The sequence below is a fragment of the Rattus norvegicus genome, chromosome 7 (genome assembly GCF_036323735.1).
Source record: "Rattus norvegicus strain BN/NHsdMcwi chromosome 7, GRCr8, whole genome shotgun sequence".
In the NCBI taxonomy this organism is placed as follows: domain Eukaryota; kingdom Metazoa; phylum Chordata; class Mammalia; order Rodentia; family Muridae; genus Rattus; species Rattus norvegicus.
Window position 1 is genome coordinate 52,617,253 of NC_086025.1, and position 23,500 is coordinate 52,640,752.

Below are 23,500 nucleotides of genomic sequence, written 5' to 3' on the forward strand. Positions count from 1 at the left end.
TCACCTGGGAAAAACACTGAGACTGGTGTCAGCCCAGTATCAGTAAAGCATGGGAACAAAGAGACAAGTAAGGGTTCCAGGGAATGCTGAAGTGAGGCAGGTGTGACAACGAGATGCTTCATGTAACAGGCTGTGGTCATGACGACAATCATGTAATCAGTGTAACAGAGAATCAGTATAACAGATCACAGCTACAATAAGTGTTGATCCTTTGGGGTGACTTCAAGTAAACCCGAAAGCTTATTTAATTGTCAATTTATTTAATGTAAACTGAAAAGTCTGACATAGAAGGATCCATGTACCCAGGGAAGAATAGAGTTCAGAATTTGCTTTAAAGTAAAGGTCCGCAGCTCCAGAGGAGAAAAGAAAGAAAGCACACAAAGGCAGACGAGCGACAGGAAGGAATCAATTCCTCTTGGCTAAAAAAAGATCTGTGACCCGGATTTTAAATTAAGGTGTCATTATCAGAAGCCAGTAACACACTACCCAACTTCAAAATCTCTAAGCTCATCACAATGACAAGGTAAGCAAGCTGTGTATAGGATGAAAGAAAGGGTGGATTTGGAAGAAGCAAGTTATACAATATAACACAGTGAGTTACATTGTTCCATTAAGGATGAAAGCCTGAAGCAAGATGTCTAACCGAACCCTTAACGGAATGTTAGAGACGCCCTCTGCTCTGTTACGGGGAAAAATGATTGTGCCTGATTTCACTACTTTCTGCTCTTCTCTCAGCATTGTCTCCATACAGAAACCCTGAGAAATATTCCCAAAGAAAATATGGATGCAGAAGGCACAGTAGCCTTACTTCTCATGGGCCAAGGCGATGAGGTCCCATATCTCAAGATCAAGAACAAGGTTATTATCCTTTGAGGCTGGTGGAACATTGAAATAAACACTGTATCATTCTGTCTCCCATTGTCTTTAACAAAGGGACTTGGTAACAAAGAAGGAGGCATCCAAGGAGCAAATGAGCAAAGAATTCTACCAATGAGCAAAGAAAGATGTTCAGCATTTCTAATTAAAAACAAAACAAAAACAGTTCACTGGAGGCTACAGAATTAGCTCAGCAGCTAACAGCATTTGGTGTTCTTGCAGAGGATCTGGGTTCAATTCCCAGCACCCACATGGTGACTCACACCCATCTCTAAGTCCAGCTCGAGGGTACTGATACCCTCTTCTATCCTCTGTGAGCCCACAGGGGCATGGGGTACACATTTATACATGTAGACAAAACACTCCCTCACATGAAATAAGCAGATGAAAGGTTACATTTCCTTAAGTTTCTTTCTGAAGGAGATAGGGCTGAAGATGATCATCGTTTTAGGGGTCTGAGAGGTTCCAAGATGTGGAACGAGAGCGAGAGAGGCCAGCACCAAGGTTCCTCTCCAGCTTTCCTGCCAATTAGAGTCTGGAGGACTGAAGCTCTGCCACTTCGTCCTGATTTTCTGCCACTATGCCCGCCTTAAAGCAGACCAAGTTGCTGGAAGTTGAATTCTCCACAGCTGGACTCCGTAGTCTCTAATGAACCTGCTCCCATTGGGAGACCACAACTACTGCTTTATCCCATCTTATCTCTCTTAAAAGATTCAATTATTTGGTCATAATTGCGCCTGCCAGCACAAGCTGCTTCCGATCTCTACATCAGCAAACTCTTCTCTCTTTTTTTTTAAACTCCTTTTGATGCACTCTTTTTCTCCTGAATAATGCTTTTCAGAGCCCTTCACACAAAAGCGCTCTGTTGCCTGCAAACGTAGGACCTTTCGAAATTGTTAGTGCCGTAAAACATCATGTCTCTTAAAAAAATAAAAAAGCTAGCACTAATATCAGACACTAGACTTTTGCTGCTCTAAATTGGAATCTTCTCTGATAAGCCCAGTTAGGAGGATTCTAAAGCCGCTGAGATGGGCCCACAAAGGGGCCCGGGCAAAGTGTCTCCGGGGGGGATTCTTAAATCATCCTAAGAAAGTCGCGATCATTTTGCTGCAGGGAAATAAGGGTCCTGGTGGTTATGTTCAAATTTAAAATGAGTCTAGCATTTTCCCCCTCTTATCAGTTTTCAAAGCCGACTCCCCTTGCTCAGTGTTCAACAACTGCTTTTTATTTTTGCTGTAAATTAAAGCCTTTGAGAGGTGGCGAGGGAGCGTGTGACGTGGGCTCCCCCAACCCAAACCAACGCACCGCCTCGGTCCTTTTAAACGAGTCTCCAACAGGTTTTGTTTGTTCTACATGACAGAAGCCAAACACATTCACTAAGTCATAAAAAGAAGGGAAATTAGATAAGAGGGGGAATTGGGGATCTGTCTCGGAAAATAAGTAGGAGGGTGAGCTGGGATATTTCTTCAGCCTTCACGGGACATTTTGTGGGGAAGGCAAGTGATGTGGAATAAAAGTAGGTGCAGAACAAGCAGCCGGGCAGGAGACTGGCTTTGTTTTTACTGCAGTAGGATGATAAGGCAGAATTAATTTGGTATTGAGGCAACTTGTCTTTGAAGCCTGCTAGGGAGTCAGTTTCCTTACTTCAGATCTAAAAGCTCATACTGTAAGCCAGACCTGGAAACCAAAGCAGAAACAGGAAGTAGAAACAGGAAGATCAGAAGTTCAAGACTAGCTTCTGCCAGAAAGCAAGTTCAAGACTAGCCTTGGGCTATATGTGACTGTCTCAAGAAAACAACAAATAAAACCAAGCCCACAGAAGGGTTTTTTGGCGGCTCTTATGATCACTTCATCTACAACCCATCACAGAATATATAAACAGAAATACGGTCCTCTTTTTGCAAAGCCACACACTCATATGTTGCCTGGGAGGAAATTTTTTATTTTCCTCCCCTAAGAATCCTAAGAATTTCTAACAATCCTGTTCTTCACTATATTCTTTTGGGAGTATGGATAATGTAACAGATCTCTCTCTCTCTCTCTCTCTCTCTCTCTCTCTCTCTCTCTCTCTCTCTGTGTGTGTGTGTGTGTGTGTGTGTGTGTGTCTGGCTATCTGGCTGTCTGTCTCTGTGTCTGTGTGTCTGTATATGAATTTCTGTGTTTGGGTCTGTGTGTATATGTGTGTTCTGTGTATGTATTCTGGTGTGTATGTATTCTGGTGTGTATGTGTCTGGGTGTATGTCTCTGTGAATGCCTGTGTGTGTCTGTATGGGTGCATCTCGGTGTGCCTGTGTGTATTTGTGTGTGTATCTGTAAGTTTTTGTGTGTCTATGTGTCTGACTATCTGTGTTATGTCTGTATCTTATGTGCATGTTATGTGTGTTGTGTATATGTTTGTATGTATGTTGTGTGTATGTGTCTCTGTGTATATGTGCCTCTATGTATGTCTCTCTGTCTATTGTGTGTGTTATGTCTGTGATGTGTGTATGTGTGTTATGTGTGTTGTGTGTATGTGTCTCTCTCTGTGCATGTCTCTTTCTATGTCTCTGTCTATCTGTTGTGTGTTATGTCTGTGTTGTAGGTATGAGTGTGTATGTGTATGTGCGTGTCTCTCTGTGTCTGTTTCTCTCTGTCTGTCTGTCTGTCTGTCTGTCTGTAGTGTGTGTGTGTGTTATATGCGTAGAGTATTGCATTTGCCAATGCACATGTGCAAAGACCTGAGGAGACCATTGCCCTGCACTATCTCTCTCTACCTATTTCCTTAAGACGAGTCTTTCACAAACCAGGAGCTAGGCTGGCTACCACAGGCTATAGTGACCTCCCCTCTCTCCTCACATCAAAGCTGGGACTAAACACGGCCATGCCCCACTTTTAAATAAGTACTGGAGATTTGAACTCAGATCCTCGTGCATCTGCAAGAACAAGTACCCTTACCTGCTGAGGTATCCTCTGGCTCTCTTTCTTAAAACGATTTGTTATGAGCTTCATATACATGAGTACTATGTTAGGAGCCACAATTTAAAAGTAAATAAAGCATAATTTTGGTAAAACACCTTGCAAAGGTTACCTTTATGGTGTCTATCCAGAGAGAGTGGTGACCAGCACTAACTCTCTTCTCACAAAAGAAATAGCTTCCAGAGGTTACAAAGACTAGAGCGCTGCAAGGACATTTCCTCTACATCACTAATGCCCCTCTATTTCTAGAATATTTCATGTCCCTCATAAAAGCAAGAGAAATTTGAAATCCTCTCCCACTTCACTAAGATTAAGGCAGTAATAAAATGCACTCTGTAAAAGCACGTACTCTGGGAGTTGGGGTGGGGGGGAGCTTGTCCCCAAGGTAGAGGATTAGGCCAACATGAGCAAAGCCCTGAGTTTGATCTACCCCTAAAACAAATGTTGTTTGCCTTAGTTACTTTTGTATTGCCATAACAGAGTATCGTGACAAAGGCAACTTATAAAAGAAAGCATGCAATTTGTGGAGCTCCCGGTTCCATAGTCACCATAGCAGGGAACATGGCAGCAGTCATGCAGGCATGGTACTAGAGCAGTGGCTGAAAGCTGACATCTGACCCGCAGGCCCAGGGCAGAGAGGACAGAGAGGGGGAGGCGGGGAGAGAACTAACCAGGAATTGTATGAGCTTTCAAAACCTCAAAGCCTGCCCCCAAAAGACATACCTCCTTTGACTAGACCACACCTCCTAATCCTGCCCAAATAGTTCAACCAACTGGGGACCAAATATCCAAACATGAGCCTCTCATTCAAACCACAACACTGTTGGTGGTAGACATTTAAAAATAAATAATTTTAAAAAGATGTTCTCTGGAGTCATCTCCTAGTTGATTTCCCATATCCCCATGAAGGCGAATGACTTAGCCCTACCCATTAGGACACTCTGCAGTGATTGTACCAGTCCCTGTATCGCTGCTGTCCAGTGAAATGGCCACTTGACATTATAGCTGCAGAACATTTGAAATGCGGCTAATGCAACTGGATATTTGATTTATAGCCTTAATTAATTTCACTTAATAACTGTCAGTAGGGATATTTTATCATACTGGTCAACAGAAACCTACTTATCTTTTCATCTAGAAGGATGGAGGTTTTGAGTCCCTTTCACCAGACAAGGTGAACATTTAAAAAGGTAGGAATATAACGTATTGAAAACATTGTTTCCCTAGTTAAATATTATTGCTCACAATGCATTAAATTGAGTTTATGTCTCGGTTTTCATATTTCAACGGGATTTTGCTCTCTCCATACTTTATCACTAAGGATCTGTAAGTAGCCCCAGGATAGAGGCCACACCACATGCCTTTGGAGTAGCTGGTGCTTGGACAAGCCTGACACGAGAAATGCCCAACTCGACTGAACGCAGCAGGTGTTGAAGAGACACCATTGCTCCACACCAGGAAGAATCCAAGTGAAACTCGCACCATTCCTAATTTCCAATCACATTAGGGCTCTGGACCAAATCATGGTTTTGCTCTTTTCTAGTTGTACGACCTTAGGGAAATTACCTGACTCCTGTGAACCTTAGAATTGCCATCTGTAAGATAGTAAAGGTCTCACAGACCTCTCCAGAATGGGCAGCCTGATGCCAGACAGATAGGATGGGGGGCTGGGGGTTGTCAGTTTCCTCTCCTTTCCTCTAATGGCAGTGTCTGTGACAAGCCTACCCACGGGTGTCATTCTTCACACGACAATGAAGAGGCTTGGATGGCGATTACCTCTTTTTTCCTAGAATTCAATCATTTTGAATTTCTTCTTCTGAACTTTCAATTTAAAAATGCAAATATTTCTGAAAAAAAATGTCCCTGGTCATCGCTATCCTGCACACCTGAAGATGCATAATGAATTCTCTCTGACTCCAGCCAGCTGAGGGAATAAGAATTTTCATCCAGGTGTGGTGGCTTCTGAGTGCTCTAATTTTGGATCGTGGGCACCACACATAGAAGACAATCCTGGGTGTAGAACAGGGGCTGCGGGAGGATTGTTGCTTAAAATCAGCTTTTAAAAAGGGAAAGAGAGAGACTCTTTTATCACAAGTCAGTGTAGCTATCTTCAAAGCACAAAACTCAGGTTCCGGTGGGCATTGAGGCACAAATTCAGTTTCACAATGCACAGGCTTTAAATAATGTAGAGTACTTTTTAAAATGGAATGCAGTACTGTGAAGGGTACTCAATGCTCCTGAGGCAACGGGCTCTGTTTGCTTTTAGGCACGTCAGAAAACAAGGCATAATAACTGTGATTGGAAACTTCGGACTTTATGCCTAGGAGTATCACCCTTTCACTAAGAATACTCTGGAATTTTATGAGAAACATCGGTCTCCACATGAGTGTAAGAGGTACAGAGGAGGACGGGACCTACTCAGAATTTATGTCAAGCTTTCTTCTCTCCAAAGATCAAAGCGTTATTTCATCATGCAGCACACAGGGAGGTTAAATGGCTTGCCAATGTCACACTGAGAGCTGATGGTGGGCCTCGGATGCCAGGGCATGGATTCCTGCGTGTTTCTGCCTGAGGACAGAGCACATGGCAGTCTCCTATAGCTTCAGCATGCTGTCCTGAGGTGCTGTGCCCTTCTTTTTTCAAGTAGCATGGGAGATTTGCCTCCTCATGATAAATGGGGGGTGGGGGGGATGAGCAACTTCAACCCTATGAAGATCAAAAGAGAGGACCACCTTCTAGCAAGCCTGGTAATTAGGTCAAGGACTGGACCAGAAAGCATAGAGTTGGTCTTTCCAATAGGCACAGAGAGTATTCAGAGAACAACCGAAGAAAAAAGTCATTTCTGAGTCTTGTGCAAACTTTATAATTAAAATTTTGAGAAAACTGTTCAGATTCAATACATATGGAGGTGTTGAGTCTGTATGTCTACTTATCAAAAGTATGTGGTTAAACCCACATATTATTGTAATTATTGACCCAGTTCAGATCCTGGCTTCCCTATTTATTAACTGTGTTACCATGGGCAAATCACTTAACCTGTCTCTGCCTCATTTTCCCCACTCATAGATTCAAAACAACTCAGGTAGTTTTGAGTTTTTAATGAGTTCCTTCGCATTAAATACTTATAGTTCCCGGCGCTGTTACTAGACACATAGACTACTTGTTTGCTATTACTAGGGAAAGCGTCATTGCTACCATGACATTGAGAGTGGTGCTCCCTGTTGAAATCACTAAGATTCAAGGATAAAAGGTCTGATGGTTTGTATATGCTTGGCCCAGGGAGTGGCCCTATTAGGAGGTGTGGCCCTGTTGGAGTAGGTGTGTCACTGTGGGCCTGGGCTTAAGACCCTCCTCCTAGCTGCCTGGAAGTCAGTCTTCCACTAGCAGCCTTCAGATGAAGATGTAGAACTCTCAGTTCTGCCTGCACCATGCCTGCCTGGATGCTGCCATGTTCCTGTCTTGATGATAATGGACTGAAGCTCTGAACCTGTAAGCCAGCCCCAGTGAAATGTTGTCTATAAAGTTGCTTTGGTCATGGTGTCTGTTCACAGCAATAAAACCCCAACTAAGACAGAAGTGATACCAATATTTTTCAAGGCTCTACCACCTTCATTGGCCCTGAGTATATCACATTTTCCCTGAGGGAGAAGGCAGCCACTGGAGTGGGAATGTGAGCTGTGAGCTAAAAGGCAGGACAGGGAGTCCAGATGTATTGGGCTTTCTAAAAACACTGCTGCAGCCTTGAACGGCAAGGGTTATGATAGCACAAAGAAAGCCAGATGGCCAGACAGGTTTGGTGCTGAGCTTGTGTGTCCTCTGGGAAAGAGGAAGCTTAGACACAGGCTCATCTATGCAACCAGGCCCAGACTGGACTTCAGGAAGCCTTTATTCCGAAAACACTCATGGTGGCCAGGGTTCATGCTGGACCAGAGTCCCCAAGAGAGAAGGATAGGAAAGGCAACCTCGTATTTGTGTACAGACCCAGCAACAGGACCAGTCAACCTTTGTGAATGTGAAAGCCTGCATCCTCACCTGCCCGCCATTCTTACCTAACAAACAGGAATCTATGTCTGAGCCCCAAGAAAAGGAAACGGACCACATCTTCTGCCAGCCCTGGGAGGATTCTGTTGTCATAAGCAAGAGTTAAGCTTAAACTGCACTCAGTCCCCTTAGACATAATGAAAAATATGGTCTGAGATAATCCACTTTTACTCTTCCTGTAAAGTAGAAACATAGCAGTGATTAAAAAAAAAAAAAGCACCTAGCTGCAAAACCTTTTTTAAACTCTAAAACAGTTATATTTAAAACTAGCATTAACGGCCCCTAAACTGTTCAACCGTGAGGAAGAAAGACCACATTTGTGTTTAACGCGCATGCATTATTATGGCAGTAAGCACCGTGGGGTTCGTCTACAGCATTGTGGTTTATTCCTGATGGTCAGAGGCGTGATTTAACAAGCCACAGCACCAGAGCAGAAGCTATGCCCCATGTTCATGAGCCGAGGGAGCCATCGTCCCAGCATAGCACTGAGTCTAGCTCCCCGATCTGAAGAGCATAATCGTGTTGCAGATACGCTAAACACGGCGTCTAAAACACCAGATAAAACCAGTAGCTGCTAATGCTTTCGTAGAGACATTTTTAAGGAAATTTCTGGTGCATCTCTGCTTTTCTCTCTTCCACTTTGGCAATGACTCGCCTCCTGGTTGGTTTGTTGTTGCTGCTGTTGTTGTTGTTGTTCTTGTTGTTGTGTTGGTTGGGTTTTGTTTGTTTTTTTTGTAGGGTTTTTTTGGCAACTTGACATGAACTAGAACTGTCTAAGAAAAACCTCATTTGAGAAAAAAGTCTCCGTCAGATTCCCTGGAGGCAAGTCTACAAGGCATTTTCTTGATAAATTTTTGATGTGTATTGATGTGTAAGGACCAAGCTCACTAGCGGCAGTGCCATCCCTGGGCTGGTATTCCTGGATGGTATAAGAAATCAAGCCGGTAGCATTCCTCCATGGCCTCTGCTTCAGTTCCTGTCCCCAAGTTCCTGCTTTGAGTTCCTGCCCTGACTTCACTTGACAAAATGAACCCTTTCCTCTCCAAGTCGTTTGATGGATATTTTATCACAGAAATAGAAAGCAGACTAAGTTACCTCTTCTTGGAAAAGCACATTGCACAGGCTTGAACTGATAATGCCGAAGTGTTTTATGTTTTAAATTCTGGTTGCCCCTCTCTGAAAAATGGAAATTACTTTAGGAAGTCAGACTATGGCTGTGATTTCCACTCTGTTGGAACATTGAATATGAACACTATAGAGGGTACAAGGCACTGAACCATGAGAGACTTGGACATCTTTCACCTCCATCCAGAAATCTAGACCATGGCAGGCTTAGCCTATATTGAAGAGAATAAGACTATATGATTACACAAATAGATCTGTAGCAATAATTTGGAAAATAGAGCCTTCCTTCCATGACCTCCTCCATATGCTAGTCCTCAGTCAGTTCACGTAGCATCTCAAGAAGGGTGTTACAGCAATTTGAACAAGAATGTCTCCCATATGATGTTCTCTGACATCATCAACTGTGCTGACAAACCGTAAGCTGTGTTGTTTTTGTGCCAGTTTTCCATAGCCGCCTCTTCCAGCATCGTAGTCCTCTGAGACTCATCCCGAACCTGACCCCCAGACTGCCCACGTCTATGCTGCCTGACCTCCTTTAAGCCTGCATCCTAGCCTGCGCGCATGATCCGGTCGCCTGGACGAGTTCCATTCGTGTACATAATTGTGGTCTCTGCATCTGCTCTTGAGTAGTATTCCACAGAGTCCACGGGCTGTTTCCTCCATCCTATCCAGACCCATGACGAGCTTCTTTATATCACCACTTTTGCTGGAGTTTATAAGTCTGTTCTTCAGTTGTATAAAAAGGAAAGATTTCCAACGTACGACGCACAGCTTTCTTCAGCAGCTTTTCTTGTTCTTCACTGTCACCGCGGAAGTGCTGGGCCTGGAACTCTCTGAGCTCCACTTAGGAATCGCTGCACAGCGCCCTCAGGAGGCCACCGACATGATGCAGAAACACGAACTATGACTGGGCCACTGCTGGGCGGACCAGGCGGCCGTGGCCTGGATTCACTTTTTAAAGAAGACAAGAGCCCTCGAGATGGTGGCTCTAGGCCTTGGTGACCCAAGTTTGGTCCTCTGGACCCACACGTATAAAGCGAAAACAAATTTCCTCCCACATGGTTCTGTTGACTTTGAATGCCGAGACAGACTGAAATCCTGGCCCCCTGACTCAGTTCCCCAAATCCATACTTTGTATTAATGATAACAAGCAGTCTGCCCAGTCGCTGAGTAACTCTGCTTTGGACAGTTCATCTAGGAACATGCCTGTGTACAGGTGAAGCCTCGTATCTTATTTTATCTAGGTGAAGATATAGCATGATCATGTCAACTCAAAAACACTTAATTAGGGCTGGCTTACAGTTCAGAGGTTCAGTCCATTACCATCATGGCAGGAAACATGGCAGCATGCAGGTAGGCATGGTGCTTGAGAAGGAGCTGAAACGTCTACATTCGGATCAGCAGGTAGTGGGAAGAGAACTGGTTTCCCTCTCAGAAAGCCCTGGAATGGTCCACTGACCACGAATCAGTTTGGAGGTCACTTCGCCCCACCTATGGTACCCTGCCTAGTTACCAGTGTGCAAATTCTGCCCCAATTGTTTGAATTCTGCCCCCAGTTGTTTGCAAGGCATATAACTCCTTGTTAGAGTCCGCTCAGGGTTGTCTCTCTGAAAGGGAGTCCACCCTAGCATGTTGGAATAAAGGGGTTCAAATCAAAAAAAAAAAAAAAAGAATGTCTCCCATAAAGAGAAGCCCTCGGTCCTGCCCAGGCTGAGCCCCCTAGCATAGGGGGACATCAGGGCAGGAAGAGGGGGTGGTTGGGGAGGGAGAACATCCTCATAGAAGAAGGGAGAGAGGAGATGGGATGGGGAAAACCAGGAAAGAGAATAACATTTGAAATGTAAATAAAGTATCTAATAATTTTTTAAAAAGCACTGATACCCAGAAAGACAAGGCAGTTGCTGACAGTGGTGACTGCTTCTATTCTAAGTAATGAAGCCCTTCATTTTGTACTCTAGGGTTTCATGTCTTTTACAGCAGGCCAGCTTCACAATGTCTGAAATGTACATGCAAATAAAAATAAGAAGAAGAAGAAGAAGAAGAAGAAGAAGAAGAAGAAGAAGAAGAAGAAGAAGAAGAAGAAGAAGAAGAAGAAGAAGAAGAAGAAGAAGAAGAAAAGAAGAAGAAGAAGAGGAGGAGGAGGAGGAAGAGGAGGAGGAAGAAGAGGAAGAGGAGGAGGAGGAAGAAGAGGAAGAAGAAGAGGAGGAGGAAGAAGAGGAAGAAGAAGAGGAGGAGGAGGAAGAAGAGGAGGAGGAGGAAGAAGAAGAAGAGGAGGAGGAAGAAGAAGAAGAGGAGGAGGAGGAGGAAGAAGGCCTCCCATAGTCTTGGTCATAAAAAACCTTGGTCCCCAGTTGGTAGCACTGTTTGGGGATGTTTTGGTGGTACAGCCTTGTTGGAGATAGTATGTCCCTTGAGGTAGATTTTCAGAGTTTAAAGACTCACTGCTGTTCTCTGCTTCATGCTATGGTAAAGGATATGAGCCCTTAGCATTATTTTTTAGCCACCATGCCTGCTGCTTGTCTTCATGACTCCCCACCATAACAGACTTATCCCTTCAGAAACATAAGACAAAAAAAAACAAAACAAAACAAACAAACAAACAAAAACCTTCTCTTACAAGTTGCCACAAGAACAAAAATGTGACAATACAGGCATGGATTATGAGTCTAGGAGATTTTTTTAACTATATTTCTTATTAAAGAACTCTGCATTTCTACAGCATTATTGAGTACAGTGACAATGTTAGAATTACAAAATCATATACACATGTAAATGTATACATGCAAATGAAATTACCAGTATTCAGCATCTACTTAGCATAGGATACATTAAAGAAAAGTATGAGGACCCCAAAGAATAAAGACCGTAATCCCACCAGAAGGAATTATCCAGGAAAGAAAAGCCAAATGAACTGAAATAGGCAAGAAGGAGAAGAACCAACAGAGCAACTGAAAAGCCAAATGTCTCTCCATGTACCAGAAGCCTGATATCGGAAACCAGACCCACGTAAGCTGCTTGGATAAGGGGTTGGGGGAGGGGGGAAAGATTTCCTTTCTCCAACTTCAAGAATTTCCTTAACTATATCAACTCCCAACTCTGCCACCTGACCCCGCAAGCCTTTTCAGACAAATCCAGAAGTTCCTTAACCTCCTGCTAGTCTTTTCCTTGGGGAAGAAGCTCCTACCTACATCAGTGTCACTCACTGTGGTGGTTTGAGTAAGAAGGGTCCCCACAGGCTCATTTGTTTGAATCCTTGGCCCCCAGTTAGTGAAACTGCTTGGGAAGGATTAGGAGGTGTGGTTTGTTAAGTAGGTATGTCACTGAGGATGGGTTTGGAGATATCAAAAACCCATGCCAAGCCCAGTCTCTCTGTCTCTGTTCCTGTCTGTCTCTCTCCCTGTCTCTCTCTCTCTGAGTGTATCTCTGTGTCTCTCTGTGTCCCTCTGCCTGTGTGTCTGACTATTTGACTGCCTGTCTGACTGTCTGTCTCCAACTTTGGATAACATGTAAGTTCTCAGCTACTTCTTCAGCACCACGTCTGCCTGCTGCCATGCTCCCCCACTGTAATGGCTATGAGCTAAACCTCTGAAACTGTAAGACAGCACCCAATTAAATGCTTCCTCTTCTAAGTCGCCTTAGTCATGATGTCTCTTCACTATAGCAGTAACTAAAACACCCACACACATCCTGACATACCAGCCCCTTAGACACCTGCACCAAAATGCATGGCAGCAATTGCCATTCTCACAGACTTTGTTCTAAATTTCTACCTTAATATTTAACGTAGCTCAGATATAATTTTGAACATAGCACGAGTGAATTATTTGTAAGGCAGGCAAGCCTCTTTTTTACCTTCTAAGTAAAACAATGTTTAAAGTGAGATACAATACTGGCTGGTATTGTGTGTCAACTTGACACAAGCTAGAGTCATCAGAGAGGAAGGAGCCTCAGTTGAGGAAATGCCTCCAAGAAATCTAACTGTAAGGCATTTTCTCAATTAGTGATCCATGGAGGGAGGGCCCAGCCTATTGTTGGCAGTGCTACTCCTGTGCTGGTAGTCCTGAGTTCTGTAAGAAAGTGGGCTGAACAAGTCATGTGAAGCAAGCCAGCACCCTCCACGGCTTCTGCATCAGCTCCTACGTCCAGGACCCTGCCCTGTTTGAGATTCTGTCCTGACTTCCTTCAGTGATGAAACATGATGTGGAAGTGTAAGCCACATGAACCCTTTCTTCCCCAACTTGCTTTTTGATCATAGTGTTTTGTCACAGTAATAGAAACTCTAAAACTCTAAAAACAGTTACCCAGAGAATAAGACAAATACATTTTTAACACCCTGTGACATACAGCTGGGTCTTTTTCATACCCTACCTCCATCTCTTTCTTTTTTAAGGGGATATAAAGGCAACTTTCACATCTTCCTTAGCTCCTTTTCCTCAGCTCCATAATAGTTACCTTTTCTTCTAAAACTATCATCCTAAAAGGAAAGCAAATGGCCATAATGGGTTATTCCTTATGACCCATTTTTTAAAAAAATTTAAAGAATATCCTGATCAAGATGCCCTAGCATCACAGCCTCTATTGATGTTGAAGGCACTGCCATTAAGGCTTCATGAATTTGCCTCACAAGAGGAGACTGAACATGTGAAAATGTTTGATTCATGGAGGCAGGACCAGCATTAGTTCCTGAAGTCAGTAAAGTTTTGGGGACAAATGGAGGACACATGAGCCATTCAGAAGGAGGCTACTACCCCAGAGTATAGCTGAGATTCATCTGGACCTGCAAGCTTGACTTTTCCACAGAGCTCAGACATGATCTGTGACTGGGTATATCTTAAATCGGACACTTCCTGGAGGCACTGCCCTCATGGCTAAGAGTACTCTCCACTTGGATTTCCCTTCCAACGCCAGGTGTAGAGATCCACTCTGCATTGAGTCTGACTCTTTTCATCTCTGAATTACCTTTGCCATCTGGTCTTGAGTTCATGACAGTCCTATAGAGCTGAAACGAGGTATGGACAAATAAGTACCAGGCAGTGTTGTAAAGGCTGACATAGACGTAAGGCAGAGTGCTGTAGAAACATCTAACTCTGACTTTCAGAAAGGCTTTGGAGAAGGCTGAAACTGAGCTGAATCCAAGGGATTTCAACAGAGTTGCTCCAGGCAGAATGAACCTCCTTTCTTGCCTTTCACAGAGGACTGAGACTTTCTCTATTTCTGTCTCTGTCTTTGTCTCCCTGTCTCTCTCTGTCACTCTGTGTATGTCTCTATCTTTCCATCTCTCCCTTCCTCTCTTCTCTCTCTCTCTCTCTCCCTCCCTCCCTCCCTCTCTCCCTCCCTCCCTCCCTCCATCCCTCTCTTGATATGGAGTATCTCAGAGGGGCTAGTTAATGGTTTGGTAAGAACAGACTTTTTCGTATATGTAAGAGGAAACTAACAAAAATGAAGGAATGCTAGTTTCCGGTTTTTCTGTTAAGACGAGCATCTACAGGTAGTGTCTGAAGGGAAGAGGCTCACTGTCGTTGGTAGAAGTTAGATTTCTTACTCTCTTGCAGTGTTTCTTAACCCAAGTTAATGTTACCCTCTGGTGCATGACTTAGGTTTCTGCAAATGGGAATGGGAGTCCAATAAAAATACTCTTGACGGCTAATGGGTGGTACCTTCCAATTCCCCTAAATGCCTTAAAATGTGCAGGACGTCTCCCTGTACACAACAGCAGCAGCAGCCACAAAGTGCCAATAAAGTCTATCAAAAAAAAAAAAAAGATGGACTGGCCAGAGATAGAACCTGGCAAAGCTCACAAATAAAATTCAGACCAGGAAGCCTTAAGGATGACTTCAAAAATCTTGCTTTGTCAGTGTACACACTGGACTATGCGCATATGTTCCTGTAACCTGGCACTCTGAACCCTTCTCTCTCATTCCACTGTGTGAGAGGAATAATCTAACTAAAATAATTTTTAATTGACCAATTGATATCTTGTAAAGGAAGTCATTTGTTGGTATTGATGCTTCATTAATCACAGCATTATTTGGGATCACAGCTGATCAAAGCATGCAACTGGCCTACACTGAGGAACAGAATTGTAGCCTGAGGCACTGCTTCCGGAATAAAAAGCAAGCATCCTTGCACTCTTAGCATATGAGTGACCTTCAATCCAGGCATAAACAAATGGAAAGGTATCTACCTCAATCAGAAGACTGACTCACTGACTCAATCGGCTTGTCTACAGGGCTACAGGCTAGAAAGACTTCTCCCAAGGAAGCAAGCTAACAAGTCATCGCTTTTCTAATTCGAGTCTTACTCTCTGCCCAAATTCAAAGAACCCAGAGTCTTTAAAATGCAAAATCTGAAACTGGATATATAGCTCAGTTGATTGGTTGCTTGAGTAGCATACATGAGGCACTGGGTTTGATCCCCAGAATTGCATAAATTGGGCATAGTAATGCATGTCTGTAATTCCAGCACTTGACAGGTGAGGGCAGGGGTACCAGAAGTTCAAAATCACTCTGATCTACATGGTGAGATTAAGGTCAGAAGCCTATGTACATGAGACCCCGTCTCAAATAAATAAATAAATAAATAAATAAATAATAGTTACTTAGCATTTGCAGGGAGGGAAAGGAGGATTAGGAGTTCAAAGCCATCTTTGGCTACATAATAAATTCAAAACAAGCCTAGGCCATATGAAAATCAGTCTGAGAGAGAAAGAGAGAGGGTGGGGTTCAATATCTGTGCTACAATGCATATAACCACAGAGGTTAGGTAAATAGTAAAGGCCTGGGGGGGAGGGGAGGTTCTCCCAAGGAAGTGGGTATAGAATATATTGTTATGGAAAGACTAAAGTGGGACAATTAAATAAGAAGGGGATAGAAGAGAGGGACAAGCAAGTGATGACAACTAACACTAGGTGTCATTTGAAAGCCCATTGCAAACCTGCTACTGAAGAAGCTTCCTAAAATATATGAATATATGATAGAAATCTAGAGTCACCAAATAATAGGGAAGAGAATGCTCCAACAAGACATCTTACACCACAAGGGAAACCCCCAGGAATGGGTTCTGTCTAGTTGAGTTGTTGGCCAAAGGGGTCCCATGGAAACTCCTAAAGCTCTCAGACTACTGCCAGAGCTACTGTATTACTCTCTACAAACTGATGTTAAGGCCCTGTTACTGAAGACAACACTTCTATGTCTCATTGAACATGAAGAAGTCAAGTCTAACTAGAAACTTCACTCCTACTGATTAGCATTAATGATACTAGAATGTACTCTTCATGCTAGCAGAGGAGAAATAGAATGGTCAACCCAGCTACAGACTTTGTTACCTTCCTGTGAGATACGTTGGTGCAACAGTAGCACAAATGTTGTAGAAGTAACCAGTCACTCTCGGATTGAACTTAAGTCCCACTCCATAAGACAGAACCATGTGTGACACTGCCAGTATAAGCAAGAACCTGAAACTAGATAGGTCATGAGCCTAGGGGAAAATCTGCTATTATTATTCTGTTAAAGAAACATAGCAAAAAAATGACTCATAGTGACGTTCTGCTGTGCCCATAAATCAGTGCCTTGCTCAACCATCTTCAGAAAAGTGTCTTCTTACAATGGATGGGAAGTAACACAGAGATCCACAACTAAACAATGTGATGTACTGAGAGATATTTGACTACTCAGTGTTAAATGAGATGTCTTCACTAAATTCCCCCATCAGGGGTATGGGAGTTATGCAGAAGAGGAGTCAGAAAGACATAAGAGCCAGGGAGAGGGATGATTCCAAGAAAACAGTGTTTTCAAGGATGGACCTATGGCTTGATCCACATATGTAGCAGAGGATGCCTTGTCGGGCATCAATGGGAGGAGAGGTCCTTGGTCCTGTCAAGACTCAATGCCCCAGTGTAGGGGAATGTCAGGGTGGGGAGGTGAGAGGGAGTCAGTGGGTGGGTGAGGGAGCACCCTCACAGAAGCAGGGGGTGGGTGGGATAGTGGGTTTCTGGACGGGAAACCAAGGAAATGGTATAACATTTAAAAGGTAAGTTAAAATGCAATTTAAAAAAGAAGAAGAAGAAAACAGTGTTCTCTGGACATAATAGGATTGATTTGCACATAAGTTCCCAGAGTCTGTGACTGTATTCCTAAGATCAAGCCAGACAGGTTTTCAGGGCTGAGGGGGAGGAGCTGACATGGCCTGCCCCCCAACCCAACTGAGAAGGTATTTACAGCTGGCACCCACTTGCAAAGGAAGTTTAGTCTTCTCCAATAGAGTCTCGCTGGCTATATTAATCACACTTGGGGGTAGGGTCCATGCCCAAGAGTAGATGGCCAATGTAAAATGAACTCAATGATATTTTTGTAAAGGATTGTCTCATATAACTTTGCTTGGACTTTTTTTGTCATATTAGCTTGTATATTTTGGTTTCTGATTTTGTGTATTTATAGAGTTGTGTGTCTATTTTGTGTGTGTGTATGTGTGTGTGTGTCTTCATTTGTTTTTTAATGTTTGATTGTCTTTTATTATTTGTTTTTTAAGGGAAAAGAAAAAGAAGGACATGGAGTAGGTGAGTGGGGAGCTTCTGGGAGGAACTGAAAGAGAGAGAAAGTGTGATCAGAATATATTGCATGAAAACAGTCTTTTCAATAAAATAAGATAACACTGGAAGCTAAGGAAAAGGCAGAGGAGGGATATAGTGGCTCAGAAGTTAAGTTTCTCTTGCAGAGGACAGCGTTAGAGTCTCTGTACCCACGTGGGTGCTCACAGCCGTCTGTAACTCCAGTTCCAAGGGTTCTAAAGCCCTCTTTTGGCCTCTGTTCTTATTAATACTGTTCTTTATTAAAACCAATAAAGTAAATATATATTTAAAGAGGAAAGCATATAGATAAGCCAAAAACAAGTTGTATGTATGTGTGTATTTGTGTGTGTATGTGTGTGTTGAAGTTGTGATGCAAAATGTACTTCATCTAGCATCTAGACTGGAAGAGGAAAATAGTCCTTTTTTTTTCCAGATAATGTCTCTTTGTTGCTTTCACTCCCATTTCTACCTGGGTCTTCACAGCTCACCTTAGTCTCATTAATGTGGCCTCCAGCACCACAGTTCAACAATTGGGGCTGTAATTTAGAGGCAGAGAACAGGCACCACACACAGTGACTGAGTTGAACCTCACAGATTGGAGAATCTGCCCTCTTGATGGTTTTCAATTGAGAAAATGGGATTTCATTATAAAGACAATGCCTGTGAAAGTGGCTGGGCAGGAAAGGGCACTTCCAGTACCGTGTTTTATGGGTTCAAACCATGTGGCTCAGAAGACACTGGATTTTGTGACCTGCAAGGATTAAGAGAAGCTCTACAGAAAACTTACTCTGCATAGCATATTTCTGGAAGGATATAATAGAAATCAGGATACGGAGAGGCCTCTGGAGAGGGACGAGTGAAGTTCAAGATGGGGGGGGGGATTCACTGTTTGACCATACCCTTTGAATTCCAAGCCCTATAAGTGTATCAGTTTTTTATGAAATAATAGTTTTTAGACAAATAAATATTATTAAAATTAAGACTGAGGAGACAGTGTAATCTCTAAAGCCTCGCCACACAAGCTTTAGGATCCCAAGGCAGATGACACCTGAGGCAGAATAACACTCAAGTCACCCTTGGCACATATACACCCACACATACTTACAAACATACACATAGACCACACAATCAAAAACCTGAGCTGATAAAAACACCAGGTTTGTGAATCTCCAATGTCTATACTGAGATCAGTCTCCTCCTATCTGTGTGCCCACAGGAGTCCTGTAATACTCTTATAATTTAAAAGGAAATTTTCTCCAAAAGTCAGGAAAGACAGAAATGAAACAGCATCTTCTGGGCATAACAGAACAGCTAGACACATGAGCTCACAGTGATTATGGTTATATGCACAAAGTCAAGCCAATCAATACTCTTACATGAAGGGAGAAGGAGTTCATGAATCATCTTCAGTCATGGGTTTGGGGGTGGAGACTCTGTGGTCTTTAAGGGTGTGGCCTCTTGTATATCAATCATGCGCTGGTGAATAGCCACCAGGCCTAGGAAGATCTGGGCAGCATCAATTGGATGTAATAGGTTATAGAGACAGAGAGGAAACAAAGTTAGGGGATAGAGGGGTAGGAATTGATTTGGGAGGGGGGGATATGGGGGCAAATGGGGGAATGTGATCAAAATATGTCAAATGAAATACTCAAATCATAAAAGATTCAAGTTCTCAATTCTTTATAAGACAATCTTCAAATTCACTCTTGAACCTCCAGAACTAAGGTCATCTTTTTCATTGGGAAATCCCAACCCTGAGCACCTCAAAGATAGCACATTCCAACCCAAAGCCTCCTCCTCATTTCCTCTTCCCCCAAGGTTGTTCTTCTCCTGGTAATTCTTAATAATCACAGGGGAAAAGGTCATTTGCTTTCTCAATAAAAGCTCTACCATTCATTTTCTTGGAGGGGTCCTCTGTCTTCCTGTCTTTAACTCTAGTTACAAAATACTGTTAAACCCTTCCCTATGTGGCTAAGAGAACATCCAATAGACATCCTCTTGTGCTATTGCACAGCCTTTTTTCTATCCCAACACATAGTGTGGAGCATATGCGCAGCCTAGCTAACTTGTCTTCTTTATTATTCTCCACACATCTGCAGCCCCTGGTCATCTTTCTCAAACACAAATACCGGAGCAGGCTTCAGGACCCTGGATAGTTCCCCAGTGCCTCCCGAAAGCCAAGGCCGGTTTGTCCTACATTGACAAATTGACCATAATGGGTTCTGATTATTTCACCTCTCTATAAGCTATGCCCTAGCCACTCTTGTTTGTGAAACCTGCTTCCTGACACCTTCTGCATGCTCCACAACTTTGTACTTGCCGTTCCCTTGGCTTGGAAAGACTTCTTTTCTCTTTTCACGAGACCTTATCCAAAAAAAAAAAAAAAAAAAAAAAAAAAGAGCTCTCTGCTTACCATTCCTGACTTCTATTCTGGTTCTATCTTCTTTGAATGATTCTATCCTCTGGGATCCTCTAATGTTTTGCGCATACCCAAGCAATAACCCTAAACAAATTCTTTTCTGAATGTTTGTGCTTCTATCTCCCTGACCAGAATGAAGAAAAAAAAAAAACTACTATATTTTATTCATCTTTAAGTCGGCTGTAACTCCCTGCTAATACTGCCCATAAATATTGCTGAATGAATTGGCTGAAAGTACCTTGGTAAAAATGTAACACAATATCCCCAAATTTTATAGACTTCTGTGGCTAAAATCTCATTTCTTGGCTCCCTTTTTGTGCATACCTATTGGCACGCTATCACCAATCTCAGGAGGGCCAGTTATTCAAAGAGAGCTAACAAAGTGCCTGCTATTTGTAAACAGGGCCATTTGTAAACCCTCTGGGCTAGATTTAGAGATTGCCTTTCTAACTCTGACAATGCTCCTTTGAGCACTCCACTATAAGAAGCATTTCTTTCCCAAATGTCTAGAGTCCTATAAGTAACCTTTGTTTACCCTGAAACACTTTTAGAGAAGCTGAACAGAGCTTTTAAAAAAAATGTAGTGACCCTACAGGGACCCACCTGGCCAGCAAATCGTGCCTACCTAGGAGGGGGATGGGGACTCCAGAAGCTTAGCTCTAATCCCTGCCCACCATCGAGGCTATTAGCCACTTAACTGCTTGGACCTCGAGGGCTCTCTGCTCCCCAGTGAAGGAAGACCTTGGCAGCCCATTAATCATGCGCTTATTCAAGTAAAACAGCATCATAAGCAAAGTGATAACTTGAGAGCCTTGAAGAACAGTGGGCAAGAAATTAGCCTAAGATTGGGGAGAGGCATTCATCTGGATGGAGCCCAGAGAGACAGACAACCATGGTGGCTCCCAGCCTCAGGATCTCTCTTTCTCTGCTCTCTCTGGATCAGAATTCTCTACCCTGAAATGTTTACATTCAGATCTCTGCCCTAATGTCTTCTGCCAGTGGGGAACCCTGGGGACCTAAGGCAAATTGTAAAGCAAGCGATTCTTTATGTCATCCTCCTGCTCCGTCAGCCCTCTCAGTACCTACCAGCACTCATTGGTGCTACTGACACCTACCACCTGTCTGTTCACACACTAGCCATTGCTCCCCATCTGGCCAGCTCAGGGCAGCAGGGTTTTGTCTCATTCTCAAACTACCCAAGCACATAGGTGTTTCCTAATAAATACTACACTTTTAAGAATGGCAAGTAGAATACAGGGCATCTGGTACTTGTAGGCTGTAGAATTCCATATGGGGTAGAGCTGCTTAACATGTGGGAATTCAGGGTCCCCATTCCCAATGCTCACCCATGATGTCATTTTAGGAAACAACCTCATTCCTTCTCTGTGTGCTCTCAGCTCTCCCATTGGCAAGGAGAGAATGGATAGATGGGCCTCAAGATGAGTCTTGAGGAAAGCTGACAGGCAAAGACGAATCATACGCATCATTGCTATCTTCAAGTTATGAACGACAGAACATTCAAGGAGCTAAGACTGCAGAAGGTTCAAGAATTGGAGAGAGAGAGAGAGAGAGAGAGAGAGAGAGAGAGAGAGAGAGAGAGAGAGAGAGAGGAAAGAGAAGCTTATATTGTGATGTCTGCATGTGAACTTCAACCTCCTCAACCTCCAAGGGGAGCCTCCCGATGAGAGGCACACGTATACCGACTGTGTGCTGATGTTTCCCTTCCTTTTCTCATCTACAGTGGAGACAGGCTCAATCAGAACACTTAGTGTTGCAGGGAAGTAAGAGAGACAGCCTGAGCTACGCTATCAAAGGCCCGAGCTCCCAGCTGAAGATGTTGATCGACCAGCCTGCTCGCCCTTCTCCACAGAAGTGCTGCTGTTCTTGTTGCTAAAAAGATGAACTCAAGTGCGACTCGACCATCTTTCAGTGCAGTGACCTTCACGCAGCTTAGCTCTGACAGCGATACTCACGGTTCCGGGGTGTAGAGGGGGTCGGAGCCATGCCGCACGTACTGAGTGCAGTGGAATACTCTGTAGGCCAGCCCAGCCAGGAAGTCTCTTGGGCTCAGGTAGCCAGCCACTGGTCTCACTGTGAAGCCAGATCGCTCTAAAGAGACAAGAGCAAGAACCAACTAAATGCAAACCTCAGGACCTAAAGGCCCACACATGGGTTGTTAGCATAAGGATTTTCTTTTTTCTCTTTTTTCTTTTTCCTTAATAACCTTTTAAGGACTAGAGGCTCGTTTACCATTTCTGACACTTTGCTGTGTGTGCTTTTGCCCTTTGGGAAAAATCTCTGGCGATGACAGATATTAAATAATACATTCGTACATGATGAATTTTTAGGGTCTCAATTATTTGTGAGGATGTTCCAGAGACAGAGTCATCCGCGTTCTAAAAACCCCTGATGAATGAATGGCATCTGCTAACAGACATCACGTTTCTGAACTCCGGTGACTAAAATATGCTTGTGAAAGATGGTTTCCAGGGGAACGAGATGTTCATTAAAAAGGAAGGGTAAAAATATTTTTAGGCACTTAAACTCAGGAGCCAAATTAGAATAAGAAATCTCAAATCCGTAGGAGAAGATTATAACCTAGAGCGAAGGTTACTCCATGCTCACAATTTCCTCCTCCGAGGATCCACCCTGCTTACCAGTAGTGTTGAGTAGTGCACTGCACAGGCAACAATCCCTCCACTAGGGTCTTGGAGTCCTTTCCTTTGTGGGGTGTGCGTGTGTGTGTGTGTGTGTGTGTGTGTGTGTGTGTGTGTGTGCATGTGCATGTGTGTGCATGTATGTGCATGTGTGCATGTATGTGCATGTGTGTGCATGTATGTGTATGTGTGTGCATGTATGTGCATGTGTGTAAGTCCCTCCCAGCATAACTCAATATCATTGCTTTTTGTGCCGTTGCGTGCATGGATCACCATGATGTACAGACATACTGAAGCACCATGTACGGTATCACTTCATGGTAGAAAGAAGGAAAATAAGAATATGATAAAAATCAAAAGTTGCCATCAGCTAAATGAATCTACAGTGTATTGATAGCCTCAAGAGTAAGGTGTTTTGCTGAAATAATGTATTTTAAAATGGATATTTTGTGTTGACTGTCCTGGGCTTGGGAGTATGGTCTTTTTTTTCCCCTCCCCCCCCTCGAGTATGGTTTTTTTTAGTAAAAAAAGTATGTGTTTAAATGTAAAATGTACTTTTTTTCTCATTCCTTTTTTTCTTTATTCTTCTCTCATATATCACATCCTGACTGCAGTTTCCCCTCCCTCCTCTCCTTCCTGTCCCTTCACCTCACCTCCTCTCCCCACTCCCATTCACTCTCCACTACTCCTCCATTTCCCTTCAGAAAAGGGCAAGCCTCCTGGGGATATCAACCGAACATGGCATATCAAGTTACAATAAGACCAGGCACAAGCCTTCATATCAAGACTGGACAAGGCAACCCAGTAGGAGGACAAGGGTCCAAAAGGCAGGCAAAAGAATCAGAGACATCCCACTCACAC

The 23,500-nt window shown here is 43.4% G+C and overlaps 1 protein-coding gene and 1 pseudogene across 2 annotated transcripts in view; both read right to left on the reverse strand.

Annotated features, from left to right (window-relative positions):
- The window catches only part of Tph2 (tryptophan hydroxylase 2), a 104,397-nt gene that overhangs the window by 45,344 nt on the left and 35,553 nt on the right, over positions 1-23,500 (reverse strand). For both annotated transcript variants that reach the window (XM_063263689.1, NM_173839.3), the window contains exon 7: positions 21,956-22,091. In XM_063263689.1, coding sequence (XP_063119759.1) covers positions 21,956-22,091 — 136 coding nt within the window. The remainder of the gene's footprint in view (positions 1-21,955; positions 22,092-23,500) is intronic.
- Positions 9,316-16,422, reverse strand: LOC103692856 (nuclear cap-binding protein subunit 2 pseudogene; annotated as a pseudogene).